At 42.5% G+C, this 18,848-nt stretch overlaps 3 protein-coding genes across 5 annotated transcripts; 1 reads left to right on the top strand and 2 right to left on the bottom strand.

Annotated features, from left to right (window-relative positions):
* Window positions 1-1,641: 1,641 nt before the first annotated feature.
* hbegfa (heparin-binding EGF-like growth factor a) lies at window positions 1,642-4,357 on the bottom strand. The gene is made up of 6 exons (XM_072395998.1): window positions 4,122-4,357; window positions 3,197-3,433; window positions 2,898-3,096; window positions 2,660-2,812; window positions 2,472-2,558; window positions 1,642-2,362 (listed from the first exon to the last, which is right to left on the bottom strand). Exons 1-5 carry the CDS (start codon window positions 4,162-4,164, stop codon window positions 2,486-2,488), a joined length of 705 nt encoding a protein of 234 aa, XP_072252099.1. The 5' UTR covers window positions 4,165-4,357; the 3' UTR covers window positions 1,642-2,362; window positions 2,472-2,485.
* A 1,389-nt stretch (window positions 4,358-5,746) lies between these two features.
* rufy1 (RUN and FYVE domain containing 1) lies at window positions 5,747-10,713 on the top strand. Its single transcript, XM_072395994.1, has 17 exons — window positions 5,747-6,137; window positions 6,395-6,574; window positions 6,653-6,770; window positions 6,875-6,976; window positions 7,116-7,239; window positions 7,316-7,377; window positions 7,464-7,599; window positions 7,709-7,810; window positions 7,888-8,004; window positions 8,105-8,272; window positions 8,356-8,453; window positions 8,541-8,660; window positions 9,005-9,134; window positions 9,677-9,771; window positions 9,862-9,910; window positions 9,988-10,065; window positions 10,137-10,713. Exons 1-17 carry the CDS (start codon window positions 5,807-5,809, stop codon window positions 10,278-10,280), a joined length of 2,154 nt encoding a protein of 717 aa, XP_072252095.1. The 5' UTR covers window positions 5,747-5,806; the 3' UTR covers window positions 10,281-10,713.
* Window positions 10,714-10,852: 139 nt separating this feature from the next.
* LOC140318260 (heterogeneous nuclear ribonucleoprotein H-like) lies at window positions 10,853-18,738 on the bottom strand. 3 transcript variants are annotated; one of them, XM_072395996.1, is made up of 11 exons: window positions 18,676-18,738; window positions 15,644-15,740; window positions 14,980-15,135; window positions 14,729-14,872; window positions 13,723-13,861; window positions 12,822-13,000; window positions 12,539-12,651; window positions 12,277-12,412; window positions 12,106-12,189; window positions 11,906-11,998; window positions 10,853-11,689 (listed from the first exon to the last, which is right to left on the bottom strand). In XM_072395996.1, exons 2-11 carry the CDS (start codon window positions 15,723-15,725, stop codon window positions 11,589-11,591), a joined length of 1,227 nt encoding a protein of 408 aa, XP_072252097.1. In that variant the 5' UTR covers window positions 15,726-15,740; window positions 18,676-18,738; the 3' UTR covers window positions 10,853-11,588. The 3 variants fall into 3 exon arrangements, with proteins under 3 accessions (XP_072252097.1, XP_072252096.1, XP_072252098.1); XM_072395995.1 differs by lacking the exon at window positions 18,676-18,738 and adding an exon at window positions 16,677-16,777; XM_072395997.1 differs by lacking the exon at window positions 18,676-18,738 and adding an exon at window positions 16,677-16,777 and having other exon boundaries at window positions 11,602-11,689; window positions 11,902-11,998.
* Window positions 18,739-18,848: the final 110 nt, after the last annotated feature.

Genomic DNA, 18,848 nt, shown 5'->3' with positions numbered 1-18,848 from the left:
GGAATCAAATCCACAAACAGTGTTGAAAATTATAATAACTGCTCGTGCTTTACTGGTCTGGTAAGCCCCTTGAACCCACAGAGTCAGGAATGAAGCATTACTCGACCACATTCCCAATCACACACAAACAAACACACACACACGCACACAGTGCCAGTGTAACAACATCCGTGTAGGAGGACTTCAAGAGGTGACTAACATTTGGCCGCCTTTTGAGTCCAGCTGGGTCTTTTGACTCTCCTTACCTACATTAAAACCTGCGGGCGGGCACACATGACAACGTCCTTCTCTTTTTGCCGTACGTGGTCTCTCTGATCCCTGGGCTGTTTCAGGTTTCTTGATACAACACAGGGTGGTGTGCCTTTGAACATGACATCTGTTGGCTGCGTGAGTAATGGTGTGTTGTGCTGTGGCATGATGTGTTGCGGCTGAAAATCAGGTGTTCACTCGCATACACACCTCACATCCGTTCGCCGTGGCTTGGCGCACGCACATCAGACCCTCAGCTGTGAGTGAGTACTGGCTGCACTCTGTGTGTGGTGTGATTGATCCGTCAGCGAGACTGGTGATGCTGCTGTCAACACATGAAACAAATGACGTCTTCATTTTTCATGTGTTCCAGAGAGAAGCCCTCTGAGGAACGTATTCATTTTGCAGGTGTCGTTTCTTCAACTTAGCCTCAAATAACCTGAATTAAACATAACAAACTGGAAAGGCTTTTTGACTCCATATCCACACACGTCTTACTACGAATATTTGCCTTTTGACTGCTAAATAAATGGTGCTGATGGCCAGGATACAGGTGCTTTACTCACACCAAAGACAGGAAATAAAAACATTATATCAGCTATAATTACAGGTCCCAAATGGGCCAAAGGAGCAAACTGGTGTTATCAACATCCAGATAGACATTAATGTGAGGTCCAACTCAGGAAGCCAGCGAAGGATGTGTTTCAGTGAAACATCTGGGTCTCTTGTTAATGTTGACCAGGTGTTCAGCTGTCCCACAAGATATAATGAAGTAGACACTACAAGAGTCAAAAATTCAGATTATCTATTTATTTTGCTCTAGAAAAAAAAAAGATCACAAATAAAAATCACTTCAAGACTGCAGAGCAGAGTTTGAAAGGGTAGAACACTTGAATTCACATTTTCTTTCATGACAGCTTGACAGTTTCTCTTCTGGTAAGACATAATTCAACCTATTCACACCCATTTCTCACTACAGTGCATTCAATATTTGACTCCCTTTTAAACGTTTCCTAGAAATACAGATTGTGTTGCCTTTAATCAGTACACAGCCAGTGGAGCAAACCATAATGACCTTTGTTGATCCGTCTTTATAAAACTGAAGCGGAACATGAAGCCTTTTGTGGCTTTAAGATCCCCGAGCCTGCAGGATTAAGTTGGATGTAGGGGGGGGGGGGGATATATGAAAGAGCAGAGCTCGGCCCTTCCTCTTTACCAATTCTAATGTGGCCTTTAAAGTCTTGAACCCACAACTACTGGTTGGACCTGGGAGCCCAGAACGACCAGGTCCAACTGGTCATACTAGGCAGCTTCCAGGTTTTTCTCTGAAGCACTGCTCATATTTTAATTACACTGAAAAAAAGAAGCCCAACAAACAAAAAAAAAATCAAATCTATTCAATGATCAATTTATTAATCACAGTGCTATTGATCATTTAACGAGTGCCAGAATTAAAGTCAAAAGATATCAAATACTTATGCGTTTTCATGAAATACTAAACAACTCAAGGAGCATCTGCATTTTTTTTTCCCGTTTCATAAATAAATATCGTCCAATAAGAAATATAAAAAGAAATGTAACATTAATATTTTAAAAATTGCTGAAGGTGGTTAAAAATCTCCATAAATACAGTAAGCTTAAATAAATAAATTAAACTTATAAATATAACGTTTACTGTACACACAAAAAACAAAACAAAATGATGATGGCCTTGAAAATATAAAATGCTGTCTCTTGAGAAAGGAAAAAAAAAAACATCCAGATTGAGCTGTCATTGCTGTTAAAAATTTCAGCTCCATTTGAAACTTTTCTTTTCACACAGCCAAGAAGCAGCACAGAGTCCAAACATTGTTCCTCCTTCTTGTTCCTTCGTGCTGATCACATCTCCAGTCCATCTTCTGAGCCTGCTGGTATTCCACTTTCAGACGGGCCGTGTTCTTCTGGGGCCATCAGGAATACGCTCAGCTGCCCTCTGTCCATCTGAAAAATCTGGCAGAACATCAGGCAGGTGCCCTCTGCTCCCTTCTTCATGAACGTTCCTGTTTCCACTGGGACCTCCGGTTGCAGTTCGCATTTGTTTTCCTAGCTTGAGGTAGAATTTCTGCATCTTTGCCTGAAGTGGCAAAAGAGAAAAACTGTGAGTAAATCTAATTTTTACTGAGGCGCAAAGAAAGAGTCAGTGTGTGTGTGTGTGTGTGTGTGTGTATATCTGCAGTACACACCTTGCTGCGTCTCCTCAGTGGTCAGATGACAACCCTAGTTTGACCTTCTCCTCGCTCTCTACATCATATGCTCCCCGCTTGTGAAACCTAAAATAAACAGGTGAAAATTAGCTTGGTCAAAAAACATCATTATCCATGCACTTAATTTGCGTGTGTGTATAGTGAGTGCTTATGTGTGCTTTACTCACCTCAGCATTAATAAAAGGCCAATGATTATGAGGCAGACGGACGACAGCACCACTGCCACAACGGCCAGGGCTGTAGTCCTGCTGTAGCCCTCAGGAGAGTGGGAAGGCAGCGTGAAAAACTCACACCTTTCACCAGAGTACTCTGGGTGGCAGCTGTGAAGAAGATAGCATTTTGGGTTAATGAGTGCGTGGCTTTTGGTGTAGGTAGTGTGAAGGCATAAGCAGCATCCATACTTACACACAGGATGGGGCGCGGATGTGCCTCAGGTACTGGCAGGTGCCGTGAATGCAGAAATCCTTATACTTCTTCAGACAGGGATTCCTCTTATTTCCTTTGCCTTTCCCATTCCTTTTCCCCTTTCCTTTCCTTTTCTTTACCTCTGTGCTTTCGGCCAACAGTCTGGAAGGCAGGTCTTTGGGTTTGCTTGACATGGCAACTGAACCAAAAGAAAATTAGAAAACAGGACAATCGGTTACACTCCTCTGTCTTTGTGTATGAGAATGCAACAACAACAAAGAAAAAAGTGGCCGCCTTACCTCGTGGCTCGTAGTCTCCAGACATGTCATATTCATCATCATAGTAATCATCAACGTAATCATCCTCCTCCTTGTCTTCCCGACCATAGTCCTCAGTTGTGGCGACCCCACTTCTGCTGTCCTCCTCAACCCTCCCGTCTCTGGAGGGCAGGAGGGTGATAAAAGATGCAGCTGAGCGCCGCTGCCTGTCCTTCTCATGCCTGTCGACAGCAGCACCACTGGCCAGTCTGGACACCACTGGGGGGAGAAAAAAAAGAGCATTTAAAACATCAGAATTTGTATGTGATTTTTCTTTGTTGCTCAGAATTAAGATAACAGTAATCTCTTCTTTTTTTTTGTAAAAAATCCAAAAATTCCATCCTCCATCAGGAGGATAACCGGTGCACTCAGGTTAGTATGGGCGGACCACTGCGGGCAAGTTGAAACATGTTCTTCAGAAGGAAGCGCCAGATGGTATTTTGGCGTTATATTAGTGATCCCGGTTAGGCAGCGCACAGGCTCAGACTGAATGCCTTGCTCGCGGGCACGACAGCAAGTGAAAACCATCCAGAAAGACATATTTGCGGATTTTGGTAGATAAATGGAGTGGGTGACAAATGCGCACTCTGCCTCACACACACGCACAAACGCACGAACAGACACTTAGCTAATGTTAGGCAAGAATATGAGTTAAAAATAAATGTATCCAGTTACATAAAGCATGTTCTAAAATAGAGAGATGACCCCGTTAGCTCCCGAGTAGCCTGGCATCACGAGGAGCGCTGTCTTAAAGGTTTGAAGTTTACATGTTACAGCCAGGTCGCGTTTACAGCAAGAAGAGAGAGTCAGGCAAGCGGACACAGAAAGCAAATGACAAACACTGCTGATGCAACTGAACAATGTAGAACCACAGCCGCAGTTTTACGGGAGCGCACACCACACTTACCCAAGGCGTGAACCAGCAGGAGCGCAACGGGGAAAATCCTCATGATGTCAACACTTAAAGCAAAGAAGTTGGGAAAAATTGTTGTATTCCTTTCTCTTGCGCCGACTCCAAATACTCCGTCTTTTTCTTGTGTTTCTTTTTCTGATTTTTTTTCTTGTCTTTTTGTGAATTTATTCCGCCGGTTCACGTCCTCTTGGTGTTATTAGGAAGTAAGACTGACGGAGCAGTCGGAGGCTGTGTGGACTCTCCAGACAGAGGCGCAGCAGTATTTATTGCTCTGCTGACCACGCCTACAGAGTGCTGCTCCTCTCAAGACTCAGTGTATGAGCTGCGATGAACTGGTGACACAATAATCAACACTGAACCAAATGTTTAAAATATAGCTAAAAAAAGTGGGGACTACCCCTTAATTAAAAAAAAAGTAATAACTTAACAGGGACAGGTAGAATCATGTCATGTTGTCACTGATATGATCTCATTGGTCATTGGTCATAAACTGAAGTAATAGTTTCCATGGAAGCTCATTTTAGCAGGAAAATAAAGGAGTCCATACATCATTGCTACTGCAATCTGTGATAATTAAACAATACACAATTGAGAACTGGAGTAATTCTCTTCCCCTGTTAATACAAGAACCTTGTAAGAGTCTCAGCGTCGATGACGCACAGTCTGTTTGCGCCACCACTTGGTAAAGATATTAACAGCAGCAGCACCAATGTGTCCAGATCAGTGGGCTTTTTGTAAAGTTCATTTTCAATAACCCAGGCTATAAAATGCAGAACCAATGAGTGTTTCGTTAAACTGATGTTTTAAACGCTTTATAGGATGTTTGTGGGTATGGAATATGAATGTACAGACATCAACTGATGGCATTTTACGAATTTGATACACTGCGCACTGGTATGAGGGGAAGGCTTGGAAATATTTCATATTTTATAGCCGGATCTGATCAATAAAGTCATAAATGTTTCATTCATGTTCCAAATCTTTCAGAGTCAGCATGAACAAGCTTTAGAGTAATCAGTCCAAGTTTTAGGCTGCATGGTCATTTCCTTTGGCTGACACATCTCTAGCAAACATGCCTCTGGGAGAAAGTTTAACAGCGTAATCGGTCCCAGTAGAAGTTGGGTAGAAACACAGTGATGATATCTTATTATCAGCTAGTGAATCTAACCTTGACTTTATTCAGAAGTTCTACTGATGATACTATGTTGAATAATTACTGTCATTTGTAATATTGCACTTACTAAATCACAGGATTTTACACTGTGACTGTCCTACACTCAGTTCACAAACACACAGCTTTATTGCGGCTCATTCTCAATATATGAACTGTGCTGTTTTTTTATTTGGACCTAAGGCATCAGCTGATTTCAAAGTAACTGTTCAGCCTTGTTAAGAAGGTGGGTGAAGACGTGTCTCTTTCTGTGGGGACAGACGAGGGACGGAGGAGAAGATTAGTTTGATCATTTGGTGTCAAGAGTATAATGGGATGTTCCACGGTGTTGCTTTACTGAAAAAACTACGTTTTTTTTGTATTCCGTACAACGGCGCTGATGCATTGTTTTGTTGATTCGCTGAGCGCCGCCGAATCCATAGAAGAAGAGTAAAGTTCTTACAGAGCGCGTGATTGCGCTGTTCTGATCACGTGAGCTCATGGGGGGTGGGAGAAGGGGGGCTTAAACATGGACGACGAAGCAGGGGAGGTAAACACAGCTGCTGAAGATCACGCAGAAAAACAACAGGTAGATGAGCCCGAAGTTTCGGCTCCCGCGACTCACGGAGAGTCTGACGGGACGTGCGGGCTGGACACGGCCGAGGCGCCGAGTCCGGCTGCGGCAGAGAACAGCTGGTCGGCTCCCATCTTCTCTCTGGCTCGGAGGGCCACGGAGACTATTAGCAGCGGGATGAGCTACGCTGCTGCCCCGAGAAAGCCCTCGCTGGGGTCCGCTGCGAGCTCTCCGGCCGAGAGGGAGCCAGAGGATGATCTGAGCAGCGCCGCAAATAAGCTTCCGGGTAGGCGAGGATTATTTCTGAGCTTTGACAGTCAAACAACAACTTTGCACCTTTTATTTGTCCAACTGTACACACCGAAAGTTACTTCCTCTTACTAATTGTCAGCTGCCAAGACACATGACTCCGTGACATGAAATTTCTGTCAGAAGGCAGTTTGAGCTGTAAATTCAGGATTTTATGGACACGGTCTCTTAAAGCCCTTTTTAATCGTGTTACTGCTGTAATATCAGGGCGTTTTCTTTGTTCTATCTTTCCAGCTCTGGCCCCCAAAGACCACATGGCAGTGGAGAGGTCCAACCTCCTCAGCATGATGAAGCTGAGCATCAAAGTCTTAATTCAGTCCTCCTTGAGTCTTGGCAGGACCCTCGACTCCGAGTATCCTCCTCTGCAGCAGTTTTTTGTTGTCCTGGAGCAATGCCTCAAACACGGGCTTAAAGGTGACACTTACAAACGAACCACCTGCTGTGATGTCACCATTAGAGAAGAAACTTCAGCATTTTGTCTTTTTTTTGCAGCTAAGAAATCCTTCATTGGGCAGAACAAGTCCATATGGGGACCTCTGGAACTTGTCGAGAAGTTGTGTCCAGAGTCGGTCAACATTGCCACGAGTGCCAGAGACCTGCCCGGCATCAGGTGTGAACCATTTCCCACCGAGACTTCTGAGCAAAGCACACCTGCTCTCACCCCCCCCGTGTGACAGTTTGGATGTTCAGGGGTTTTTTTTGTGTGTTTTTCAGGACCGGTTTAGGCAGAGCCCGGGCCTGGCTGCATTTGGCGCTCATGCAGAAAAAAGTAGCAGACTATATGAAAGCCCTGCTGGACCACAAGGACCTCCTGAGGTCGGTTAAAGTGGTCAATGATGTGGAGAGCGAGCGTTTCTGCTGCAGAATAGACAAAATAACATGTTGCTTTTTTCTTTTTCCTGTGAATCTCTTTTGTCGTGTCATTTGTTTTTTTGTTTTTTTTTTAACCTCCTAGTGAGTTTTATGACTCTGGAGCTTTGATGATGGAGGAGGAAGGAGCAGTAATGGGGGGGCTGCTGGTGGGCCTCAACGTAATTGACGCAAATCTCTGTATCAAAGGCGAGGATCTCGATTCTCAGGTCGGTGCTCAAAAGGCCTTCTGGACTTTGTCTTCTCTCTGAGCAGCAAGTTGATCCGTTTGTGTTTCACGTTCAGGTGGGAGTCATCGACTTTTCGCTTTACCTTAAAGACCCTGCCAACAGCGAGACTCCGAAAGAGTAAGAGCTTTCAGATTTCACCTGAGTCGCAGCTGTGCAGGCCAAAACGCACGATCAGCCTCTCATTTGTTTCACTCTTCCATTAGTGATACCAAGATGACAGCCATATTAGATCAAAAGCACTACATCGAGGAGTTAAATCGTCACCTAAGTGGCACCGTCACCGACCTTCAGGCTAAAATGGACTCTCTGGAGAAGACCAACAGCAAACTTGTCGAGGAGGTCAGACATACTTCGTCTGTGATGATTTCCAGTTTATTCGAGCCAAACGCACGCACCATCTGTTTTCCTGACTGTAAATCATGTGTTTGTTTGCCCCCCCCACACACAGCTGACAGCAGCAACCGACCGAATCAACTCTCTGCAAGACGAGCAGGAGCAGCTGAAAAAGCAGAATGAGTCAATCTTACAGTCCAGCCAGAAAAAGGAAGAGGTTTGACAGCAACTGAGTGCAGAGCAATTACTCTACATCTAAAACCTGATCTAATCTGTGCGTCGGTGTGTTTCCAGGCAGCTCTTCAGGACAGCCAGGTGGAGCTGGAGACTTACAAACAGACTCGACAGGGCCTGGATGAGATGTACAATGTGGTGTGGAAACAGTACAAGGAGGAAAAGCGGATTCGCCAGGTTGGGTATCAATACTCAGTGTTGCTATGACCTCACACTTTAGGGTATGTCACTCATATTTTGTGTTTTACCTTTGGTGTTTGCGACGGACCATTTTTAGGAACTGGAGCGTGAGCTGGAGCTCCAGATGGGCTTGAAGCAGGAGATGGAAGTAGCCATGAGGCTACTGGAGAAGGACACCCATGAGAAACAGGACACGCTGGCAGCCTTACGGCTCCAGCTCGACCAAGTCAAGACGCTCAACCTTCAGATGTTCCACAAAGCTCAGGTAGACGCAGGCGTTTGTCCTTTTTCTTTTCTCCCGCACACACTCAGACACTTAACACTCGCACAAATGATTCGGTTTGTCAGGAGTCGGAACGGCAAGCGGAAAAAAAGCAGGCGGAAGCTGTGCAGCTTGAGCAGAGGATGAATGAAATGGAGAAGACCATGATGGACCTAGAGCAGAGGTTGGCGATTGTTTTTTTTTTCTTAATGCTATAATGTATATAGAGGGTTCATATTTGTTGATATAAATGTTCCTTTTAATCTTTCAGACTGCAGAATTCGGAGCGAGAGCGCAAACAGAGCGACCAGTCCGACAAAGACCTGAAGGTGGAGCTGGAAGGAAAAGTGGATGCTTTAGAGAAACAGCTGACAGACCTGGATGCACTAAGGTAAAGTCCCACTTTTAGGGGGAAATTAAAGATGTTTGTAAATCTCCCTTTTAAAAACGTTTGGACTTGTGAGAACTGGCGTTGCGTGGAATGGAAAAAATAACTTCAGAGATAAATGTAGGGGCAAAATGTAAAAACAACTTGGAGCTGAGCTCTAAGAAACACATTTTAGATCAAAGACTGAAGGCAAATTCCGTGTCTCAAAAGGGAAAGTAAAGGGGACATCGCAACACAAGTCATTTTCTTGGTCCATTATGTTACTTTTAGAGCACTTGCAGGTTTTAATGTGATAAAGTTCTTGATGATTCTGTACGGAGGCGTAACGGTGTCTCTTCCCAACACAGGCTGGGTTTGGAAAACGAGCTGCGAGCCGAGAGGGAACAGCGACAAAACTTGCAAAAAGCTCTCCAGCGCGAGCAAGACAACAGCACTGAGCTCCGCACTCAGCTGCAGCAGCTGCAGGGCCTGCACACGGTCAGTGTAACGCACGCACACACAGATTAAGGGCAAGCTTAACTTCTACAGGCACAGAACAGCCAAATCTGCTCCCAAACTATCCCCCACGGAGCTACTAGCAAAGCATGAGCCTTTTTAAATATTTACCCAGGAAATGGCTAACGAAACAGTATTAATTTTTGGACCAGACACAGGTGTAGGTGATGTATAGTGGAAGACAAATCATCAGATTTGATTTCATGGCGATTTAAACCATTTTGTTGGCAATCTGAGGATATTCACATCTAAGTTGGAGGTTCCTCAATATGTAGATCCTTCATTTTCTTTTTCAGGGTGCCCTGATGTAACGAGACAGCTGCACACTGTCATAAAGAAAATAGGACCATTTATTATGTTGTTGGTGCAGTCAGCCCAGATGTGCGGTTTTGTCTGTTTAGATCGTTTGAAATGGTTTCAGCTGAACGCGGTTTTCATCCAACCGTAGCCGTTCTGCAGCTAGCCAGGCAAAAAGCGTCATAATGTTGTGGATCAGTGGCTGATCGGCCTCTTTCCCGGTGCAGGAGCTGCAGGATTTGAAGCAGGAGAAACAGCGGCTGCAGCAGAGGTGCGAGCAGCAGGAACAGGCACTACAGGAGATGGGACTGCATCTTAGCCAGTCAGTATTTCCATCTTTTCTTCTGTCGGTTTATCTTGTCATGCAGCGAGATTATTTTTTTTTCTCACATCATTTTCCTCTTTGTCAAAGGTCTAAACTCAAGATGGAGGATTTTAAGGAGGTCAACAAGGCCCTTAAGGTAACGTGTATGGGAGTAATGAATTGAGTGATTGTTTTGAAGAAAAAAGGCCCTGACTTGTATTCCCACTTCTCCAGGGCCATGCCTGGCTGAAAGATGATGAAGCCACTCACTGCAAGCAATGCCAGAAGGAGTTCTCCATCTCCCGCAGAAAGGTTGGCTTCTCGTAACTTTTAACGCCGTTGCGCGTCACCACAGAAAATCTCACGTTCCATTTTGTTTGCAGCACCACTGCAGAAACTGCGGAGACATCTACTGCAACGGCTGCTCCAGCAACGAGCTGGCCTTGCCCTCGTATCCTCGGCCCGTGCGAGTGTGCGACGTGTGCCACTCGCTCTTACTGCAGAGGAGCTCCTCCACGGCTTCCTGACGACGCCGCCACAAGCTTAGATGTTTCTGAAAGGCTTTCTAATACCGCATTAAACCCCCAAACACTGTTATTTTAAATGCTGAAGTTGAATAGCGAAAATCATCAAATCTGATTCCTGATTTGGTGTCCATGGCGATGGTAACCTGAAATTCAGGTTCGTGTGGTTGTTCTGCTGGAAGACGGTCACCTTTCTACCTTTCTTTGGTTGATAACCAGACTTGTTTTTCTTTTCAAACTGGATGTAATCATGTTGGTGCCCCCTCTGAGATCAGTTTGTTTCAGCTTTTACTGAGAATCTTTTGGCAGTTTGTGAGAAAACATTTACTTTTTATACTCAACTTGCTTTTTTTTCCTCTCTTAATGACAGCTCTAACACCTGGTAAACTTTGTGTAAATGACTGTAGAATGTTGACAACACTTAAATTTCAGAATGTAATATATATGTTAAGGTTTTGTGAATTTGCTACAAATCCATTTCTTTAATTTTGAAATGGTGACTCAAGTTTTTTTTTTTTTTTAAGAATGCTTGATATTTGATAAATTAATAAAGCCTCCTGTTTTTCCAACTCAAGTTTCAATTAGATATTCCAGACTAGTTTTATTCACTTTTTGCACAGAAAATACAAACAGCATTTGAAGCAGTAAAAACCTCCATGGCAGCAGATTTGAAATTCGTTTGTCCTCAATATATAGCCCTCATCAAAAAAAACAAAAACTGCCCTCTCAACAGTCAAAACTGTAGAAAACAAAACACACTCAGACCATGTGATGCCTCCCATTCAGAACAACATCTTAACTGGAAATGATTTTTTTTCTTTTCTAAAAAGTGGTGAACACTGAACAGAAATGAGGTCTAAAACATCATAGGATACCAGACATTTGCGGGTTTTTTCTGCTCATGCACTCAGACTTTGAAACTTGTGTAAATCCACCGGCACAAAGTGTTAGTTTTTTTTTTTTTTTGTTGCTTTTGCTTTTTTTTTTTTTTAAGAAACAGCAGTGTTCGGAGAACTGTAACACAAAATGGCACATTCTGGGTAATGGAAATTGAAAGCATGGTTTCTGTGATGTATGAATCTGTGAGGAATGGGAAGGAGACTTTCTCTTGAGACAACGGATGATCTCGCTTCTCCCTGAAGCTCATCCACCCCGGAGAGAAAAGAAAGGAAGGAAAAGAAAAAAAAGAAGACAAAAACAAACCCTCACCTGACTATCATGTTTACACGGTGAGACATTTTCCAGTCCTTCCAGCGAAATGCTGAGTTAAAAAACATCAAATTAAGGGAAGAGGGAAAAAAAGAAAAGAAACTACATTCCCCATCCCCCACCAAGTCCATTCATTGAGCCTCTGCTTCCTCCTCCTCCTCCGCCGCCGCCGTAGTAACTGCTTCCCATTCCGCCCTGGTTACCTAACAAGAGAGAGAAAATAAACACTATAAGACCGAGGAGTTCACTTTAAAGTCATTCACAACAAAACATCGGGTTGCATTTCTGTTCCCCTGAGGAAAACGTTTGAGGGGCTTGAGAGGCATAAATTGTAATTACTCCTCATCAAAACTCTTACAGATCAAAACAGTGTAGTGAGGGGTGGATGTAGAGAAAATTAAAACAGAGCTGACACTCACTATAGTCACTGTAGCCGCCCATGTTTCCTTGGCTGCTGTACCCACCAGAGTACCCTGAACTTAGCTGGCCTCCGCTGTAAGATGATTGGTTCCCTGTAAACGACAAATCAGGTTTGTTTCAAGGAAAAATTTAAATCACAAACATTATGTGTGATGATGCTAATTTTTGTGCAGCCCCTGTCTGCCCATCATCAACTTACCCATGCCACCCATCATCTGGCCACCATAGGCTCCATTACTACCACCTGCTGTTGAGTTCAAGAACAGCTCCACATAGCGGTGCTCTGAGAGACACACAAGCAATTGTGAACAAGCAGCTTGGAAAAGCCATTAAAGGCAGTTGTTTTCAAATGGACCTTCAGTAAACTTACGCATGTTGGCTTTGTCTTTGGACATGGCTGCCACAGCATCTTCGTGTGTTGCAAATTCTACATCTGCCTCACCAGTTACCCGCCCATCTGGGCCAATCTCAATATGGACTCGCACAGGATTCAATGGAGAGAAGAACTTAAATAAAAACAAAAAGGGGCAAATTAACCCATGATAGACATGTTTAAAACTGCCTGCCCAACCTAAACACCTTCACTAGTCCCAGAAAATGTGAGACGTGTGTGTGATCCTTCTCAATCTTACATTGTAGATGTCTGTCTCTGTGGCTCTGTATGGCAGGCCCCTCATGTGGACACAGTGGCCTGTTGTGCTCTGGAAGGAGGAGCCACCATCGCCATACCGTCCATCCGATACACCTGGATTTACAGTGGGATTAACACTAGGTCTTACCGGGACTTTACTTCCTAATCTTATTAGATATGTTGTGCAGTGTTAGCATGAGAGCACACAGGCTGACTTAAAACAACTGCACAGGTTAAGACCACTGCAACTGCTTTCAACCACTCTTCGGTCCACTTGCACTAACCTCCTCCATATCCTCCTCGACGCATTCTGTCATAGGATCCTCCTCTGCCCATCATGTTGTAGCCGCGACCACCAGAGGGCCGGTCGTAGGGGCCAGGTCTCTGCATGCCCATAGGCTTCCGCTGGGGTTCGTAATGAGTCCGCACCTCAGCGCGGCTACTCTTGAAGATCTCAATGTACCTGAGAGCATAGAGATACCACAGTTAGGGCAAGAAGAATGGATGAAAAAAAACTGCATTTGCTTAATACTGAGCTATGCAGATGCTGTCATGGTGTAGTCGATTGATAGAAATATCTGAATACTCTATTATTTGTTAATAAGATAAAATAAAAGAACAACTTCATTACTTAGTTGGAAAAATAAAAGGAATTATCCAACTTAACAAGGGCCTTGGTAACTTTGAACTTTTCTTATGGTTACCTGAGGCAAATAAGAGAGCTGAGATCTCAATTAGAGGTCGTTATCCTTGCCATGACAGCCAGTTTCCTTGTTTTAGAGGGTCAGAGAGAGCTCCATCCCTATTGCAACCCACTCTAAGCATTACCTGTGACAGTGGGCTCCAGATCCTGGTGTACAGTGGCCCTCTGATTTTACCACCAGGGAGACTCCTTACCATTTATCAACCTGGACTCATGTTTAGTGCTGAGACACCATTTGCTCTTAACAATTTGTTGTGAACTCCAATTCAAGACTCTACTCATATGACTGGATGGTGCCCAAGCACTAATCTTCCCACTGAACATTGTGAGTGTTTGGCAATGGTGCATCGTTTGGTGTATATGCGTGTGGTAAATATATCAGATGTGCTCAATGTAGCGTCAGTTTTGTATTTGGTTCAAATGTTGAAGGTGCACACCATAAGAAAAGCAACTTATCCAGCCAACCAACCAACCATCCCCACCTGTGCCCTATTCTTTCCTTGTGTTTCTTTAGAGCCTTTTCAGCTATATCCTGTGAAGCAAACTGCACGAAGGCCTCCCCCGTACTCCTCCCCTGGATGTCCACCGGCAATGTTATCCCATTTGGCACGATTTCCAACCCTTCAACCCAAGGACAGATAACCCCAGCAGGGGACATATTAAATCACATGCCCAATCACAGAGAGAACTTTGGCTAAAGAGAGTTAGAAAACTTATGGAAAACTATACATCACACACATACCAGTTTAGTTAACTGGCCATTCAAAGGACTTACATTTACTGTGTTCTGGGGATAAAGCAGAAATGATAGGAAAGAGGGACAATATGGAAAAGGGCATTGTGTGGGACACCAGGCTTGTATTGGTGTGTTGATGAAGAGAACAAGATTTTGGTGGGTGACATGAGTAAAATTACTGTTTGCCCAGTAGGTACTATTCTAAACTCTAGGATAAACTGTATACAAGACAAAAGTATCAAAAAGACAAGGGTATGAGGAAACGTGAAAAAGAAATGACACTGGGGTATGAGAGAGGTTATATCAGTGATGAGTGGGACTCCTTCTATCATTAATATATTAGCAACAGAGCGAGATAGCTAAGAATGTAACACCACATCATCAGAACCAGCTTAACCAGCTATAAAAAATATAGATATATATCAATGTGGGCTCAAGATGGAAATGATGTATAAAGATGGGAAATGGTATTTTATAAACAGACTCCAGCCCTCCAAGTTTAAATGTCAATTGCCTTCCTTTTCTGGCATCACTTCCCAAATCCCAAAATAAAATAAAAAAGTAAATAAATAGATAAAATGTTGATACTCTTAAATAACATGGAACAATAGCGATCATCCCCTATAGCAAACACTTCTTTGAAAATGAAAGGCAACAACTAATCTGTGCTGGTACGAGAAAAGATGGGAGAGAAAAAAGTTTAAATTATTAACCTCAAGGGGATTCAAGATAAACCCCTGACAAGACAGTACCTGAGAAAAACTGCACTATCTCCTCCTTGCTGCAGCCGAAAGGAAGGCCTCGGAGCCGCACAAGCCCATCTCCTGCTGTCTCTGGGCAGTTAGGGCCAGTATGCTTCATGACCCAATCCATCTCGACATTGTTGGATTTAAACACTGTTGCAGGAAAAAAAAAAATAAAAAATTTGTTATCACAGCTCAAAGCAAAAACAACCACTGTACTTATAAAAAGGGCCGTGACATTGGTCTGCGGTAGTACGCACCCTCTACATATCTGTGACCCATAGTTTCTCTGTCCTTCTTCACCGCAATCTTCAGGTCATCTTCTGCCTCCAGTTCCACGAACGCCTCGCCGCTGGGACGCCCTTCTCTTGTGTAGGTGAAGTGGATTCCACCTCCATTGTTGAGAATTTTACAACCTGTGAAATGTTTAGATTTATTTCACATTCCCCAACTGCAATACTTGCTCAGTTCCCCCCTCTTTTTTTAAGAAAAAAACCCCCTGTAATGTATACTTTTGAGATGCACCAATCGCTTGACCAGTGATCGTAAAATATATCCGGTGAACAGTCTCTGATAAATCCATCTCTGTGCCTGTCAAATATATCACAATCTGCATGATGGATTATATGCAAAATGTGAAACTGACTCTTGTGGCATATTATTTTTATTGGAGGCCATCATCGTGAGTCAAAGAGGAAGCAAGTTTGCAATTAGTACAGAACTTTCGGTTGATTAGTGCATCCCTGGTAACTATGTATATACTGCCAACGCACAAGACCATTCTCTACCCAAAATGCAGTGGATATCATGCTTTGACATTTTCACATTCTTAAATCCAATGGTCAGGTTTTAATGGTCTCAATCCATTAAAACCCGAATCAACCAGTCATATTAAATTAATTGGTGAACCTCCAACATACACACCTGAGAAAAACCTCTGTACTTCATCCACTGAACAGGACCATGGGAGACCCCTGATTCGCACAACATATCCCTCATCAGCCATGACAGGTCACAATCCCTGAGGGAGAGAGACACTTTAATTCATCATATTTCAGTGAGAGGGATTAGTACATACTGTTAAATATGCAAATGCATAAAAAAAAACCACACACAATTTACTGTACTAATTTTTTTGGGTAAAACTATTAAATTTTTCATACATTTTACGTTCAGTAAGAGTACTACACTGCCACAACTAACAGGTTCTTTAGTTACTTTAAGATGCACCCATAACATATTAGTTGTTTCTTTGTACTATGCGTTTTTTTTTTACAAATGCTTAGCTACAGAACATAGGGTTGTAACTTCCCTCAAAGGTTCGGGGTGATTTAAATCGATTCTGTAAACCTCGCTAATGGTGAATAACGGATGGGTAGCAGCGCCATCTTGAGTCCAATTTGTAGCACCAACTGCCTTGTATCAAGATATAATTCTTAATGTGGCGTTTTCCTGCACCAAAAGTCGGTATGTTGCCGCTGTAAAACTCATAAAGAATAAAGGATACAACCCTACACGCTTCTCCCAAATTGCATGCATCGAACTGATTTAAAGCGCGAACGCGCAGTTAGCCGCAAGCGACACAAAACGTGCAGCAAACTACATTCATTCGACAATTTCTCTGGAAGTGATGTGTTCCGATAGATGTTACACAGTTCGCAGAACCCATACCCCGTTTAAAAAGCAAAGCAATCTTTTAATTATTTTTACTAAATCGCGTGACCCATTGCACACTCTTAACCGCACTCGTATCCAAGAACAAAAGCGGCCTTTTCAGCCTTCGCCATGTTCTTAGCTTTCACGGTTAGCTTTTAAGCTAGCATCGCTAACAAACGTTGGTGTTATATAAGGACGTAAAATACAGACTAGCACATAAGTTGTCAAATTAGACCCACCACAAGTTATCATTTTGCTGTGATATAGTAAAGTTTAACAATATATGAATGAACATATTTACCTGGTTCAGCAAAGATGCAACACGCCGGAATATGTATGATAGGACCTACGTGATGCAGCTGAAACCTTTCCTTATGTTGCCAGGATTACCCAACCATCCCCCTTTCAGGACCCAACCAATTATGGCGCTTAGAAATAGTCTATGCTTTAGACCGTAAAACGGTAGCCATATCTAAACACGTTTGTGATAAATATGTCTATTTTTGTGTTTTGAATTATATTAAAATATGCATTCATTTCAAAGGCGCTAACTCCTCTAAAATTCCAAAAATGACACAAAGTGTGGATTTACTTACATACCTGGCAACCTCGGCTGAACAACCAGACGCCTCTGACTGGCCTGCGTTCACGCCCTAAACTGATGACGTTACTGCCCGAGGCTCTCTGGCCTGGTAGCATCTCCTGGCTACATATTAGAATAACCCTAATTACAATGTTAATGAACCTGTAAAGGGTTATAAGTCTGTTTTTTTAATTTATTTACCACTTTTTTAAGATAAGTACATACTTAACAGTCTTTTTACAAGTCCTCAGAGAGCTCATGCTAATCAGCGCCATCCCAAAACTGCCCAATTTAGACTAGGTAAACACTTTATGACATTAGAGACCTCTCATTCACTGACCAACCAAAATAGATATGTGAGCTTTCGTGCCAATAATGTGTCGCAGTAATTTAATTATGTCAGACTTCAGATGTGTTGTCACAGTGTGAATATAGTGCAATCCTTGAACTCTGGTTTTAGTAAAGTATGGTTAAGTTAGGTAATCATCTAAAATTTGGCATGAGAAGTGAAGAACCAGCATGCACATTTTTCACACAGAATTTCCAGTCCAAGGTGTTGTGGTGTCAGCCCAACGTAGTCCATTTACTGGCCAGATGGAGGCCAGACATAAAATTTTTAGAAACAGTGAAATAATAAATAGGGAACCCCTTGTTGAAATTTGTGCATACATTTTCCCTCCTTTAAGAATTTCCCATAAGGTACTTCATGCCATCCTGTTTTCATCAAGCTGTTTAGAGGCCAGAGGGTGGGCACTATGATAATCACAATGGGCAGCTTAAGTAATGAATCTGTGAATCTCCAGAGGTAGACATAAACTAAATAAACTATTACATGAACTCAAGTAATTAAATCCAGAGGTAAAAGAAAAAAAACAACTTTTTCATAGAATCAACTTACTATATATATCATACATGTTCTAATTTCTATTTCATTACTTGAGTGCTATCGTTTCGTGCTTTATTGCAATTTACTTTAGATACATTTGGATATGTGATATATTTCAGCTTTAATTCTATTCTACTCAACTTAATTGTTAAAATAGTGTTAATTCTGAATCCTGAGGGATCACTTTTATTTTCATAAAGCCTGCCTGTTTATCACAGACACTCTTTAATTACTGTTTCAACATATAAGTAGTAATTATGAGTAAAAATGAAAGGTGTTTTAGGATTTTTAAAAAACATTTTTTTTTATCTAAAGCTGAGTTTTTGCAGTTGCTACAATGGGCCAATCGGTCATCTGGGTTCACTGTGATGAGATACCAGAAGTCAATGGCAGTGCTACAAAATTCAAACCAGACGTTTGACTCTACGTTGTTCCTTTAAATATATGAATATTTAAAAATGATCTTTTGCACCAGAGGGCAACTTGTGTCATAAGAGTTAGCAAAATTACACCTATATAAGATTGTGGGTCTTTGACCAAACTCATCTGAGTACATACAATTGATAAATTTACTGTACTATAAATACCCATATCAAAACAGCTAATTTTAAACGTGAACTAATCTAATATATGCATAATAATGTATTGCATCACATGAAATTTGTCAGTTATATCCCGACAGCCACTATGTCATATAAAATCACACGAAATAAGCGTTTAAATTTCACAGGAGCAACCAATACACTCCCAAATTAGTCCATCTGTGCATATAGTTTTCGAATTTGACTCTAAATAAACTATAGAAACTAGTAACTAGTTAAGTTAGCCTACCATGTCATGTCTTGACGTTCTTTCTACAGCCTCGTGATATTGGTAAACCTAACATGACGTTGCGGTCTCAAGTTTGACAAGCATAAATTTGGACCAATTGAAAACTGAGCTTTTCCATGATAACCCAATAGCGTTAAGAGGATTCCTCGTTGAGGCGGTCTTTCTGAGAAACA

This window comes from Leuresthes tenuis, unplaced genomic scaffold (assembly GCF_036924035.1).
Source record: "Leuresthes tenuis unplaced genomic scaffold, fLeuTen1.0.hap1 SCAF_11, whole genome shotgun sequence".
In the NCBI taxonomy this organism is placed as follows: Eukaryota; Metazoa; Chordata; class Actinopteri; order Atheriniformes; family Atherinopsidae; genus Leuresthes; species Leuresthes tenuis.
The sequence above is the reverse complement of the archived record's forward strand: the minus strand, read 5'-3'. Positions and strand labels throughout refer to the sequence as shown.

Excerpts from the sequence above, each read along its gene's own strand:
- LOC140318260 (XM_072395996.1), bottom strand. The coding sequence starts at position 15,725 with ATGGCTGATGAGGGATATGTTGTGCGAATCAGGGGTCTCCCATGGTCC. Across the intron at positions 13,001-13,722 it reads AAGGAAAGAATAGGGCACAG|GTACATTGAGATCTTCAAGA; the intron begins GTGGGGATGGTT and ends CTATGCTCTCAG. Across the intron at positions 11,690-11,905 it reads GGGCGGCTACAGTGACTATA|GTAACCAGGGCGGAATGGGA; the intron begins GTGAGTGTCAGC and ends CTCTCTTGTTAG.
- hbegfa (XM_072395998.1), bottom strand. The coding sequence starts at position 4,164 with ATGAGGATTTTCCCCGTTGCGCTCCTGCTGGTTCACGCCTTGG. Across the intron at positions 3,097-3,196 it reads TGGAGACTACGAGCCACGAG|TTGCCATGTCAAGCAAACCC; the intron begins GTAAGGCGGCCA and ends CTTTTGGTTCAG. Across the intron at positions 2,813-2,897 it reads ATCCGCGCCCCATCCTGTGT|CTGCCACCCAGAGTACTCTG; the intron begins GTAAGTATGGAT and ends TCTTCTTCACAG.
- rufy1 (XM_072395994.1), top strand. The coding sequence starts at position 5,807 with ATGGACGACGAAGCAGGGGAGGTAAACACAGCTGCTGAAGATCACGCA. Across the intron at positions 6,138-6,394 it reads CGCCGCAAATAAGCTTCCGG|CTCTGGCCCCCAAAGACCAC; the intron begins GTAGGCGAGGAT and ends CTATCTTTCCAG. Across the intron at positions 6,771-6,874 it reads AGAGACCTGCCCGGCATCAG|GACCGGTTTAGGCAGAGCCC; the intron begins GTGTGAACCATT and ends TGTGTTTTTCAG.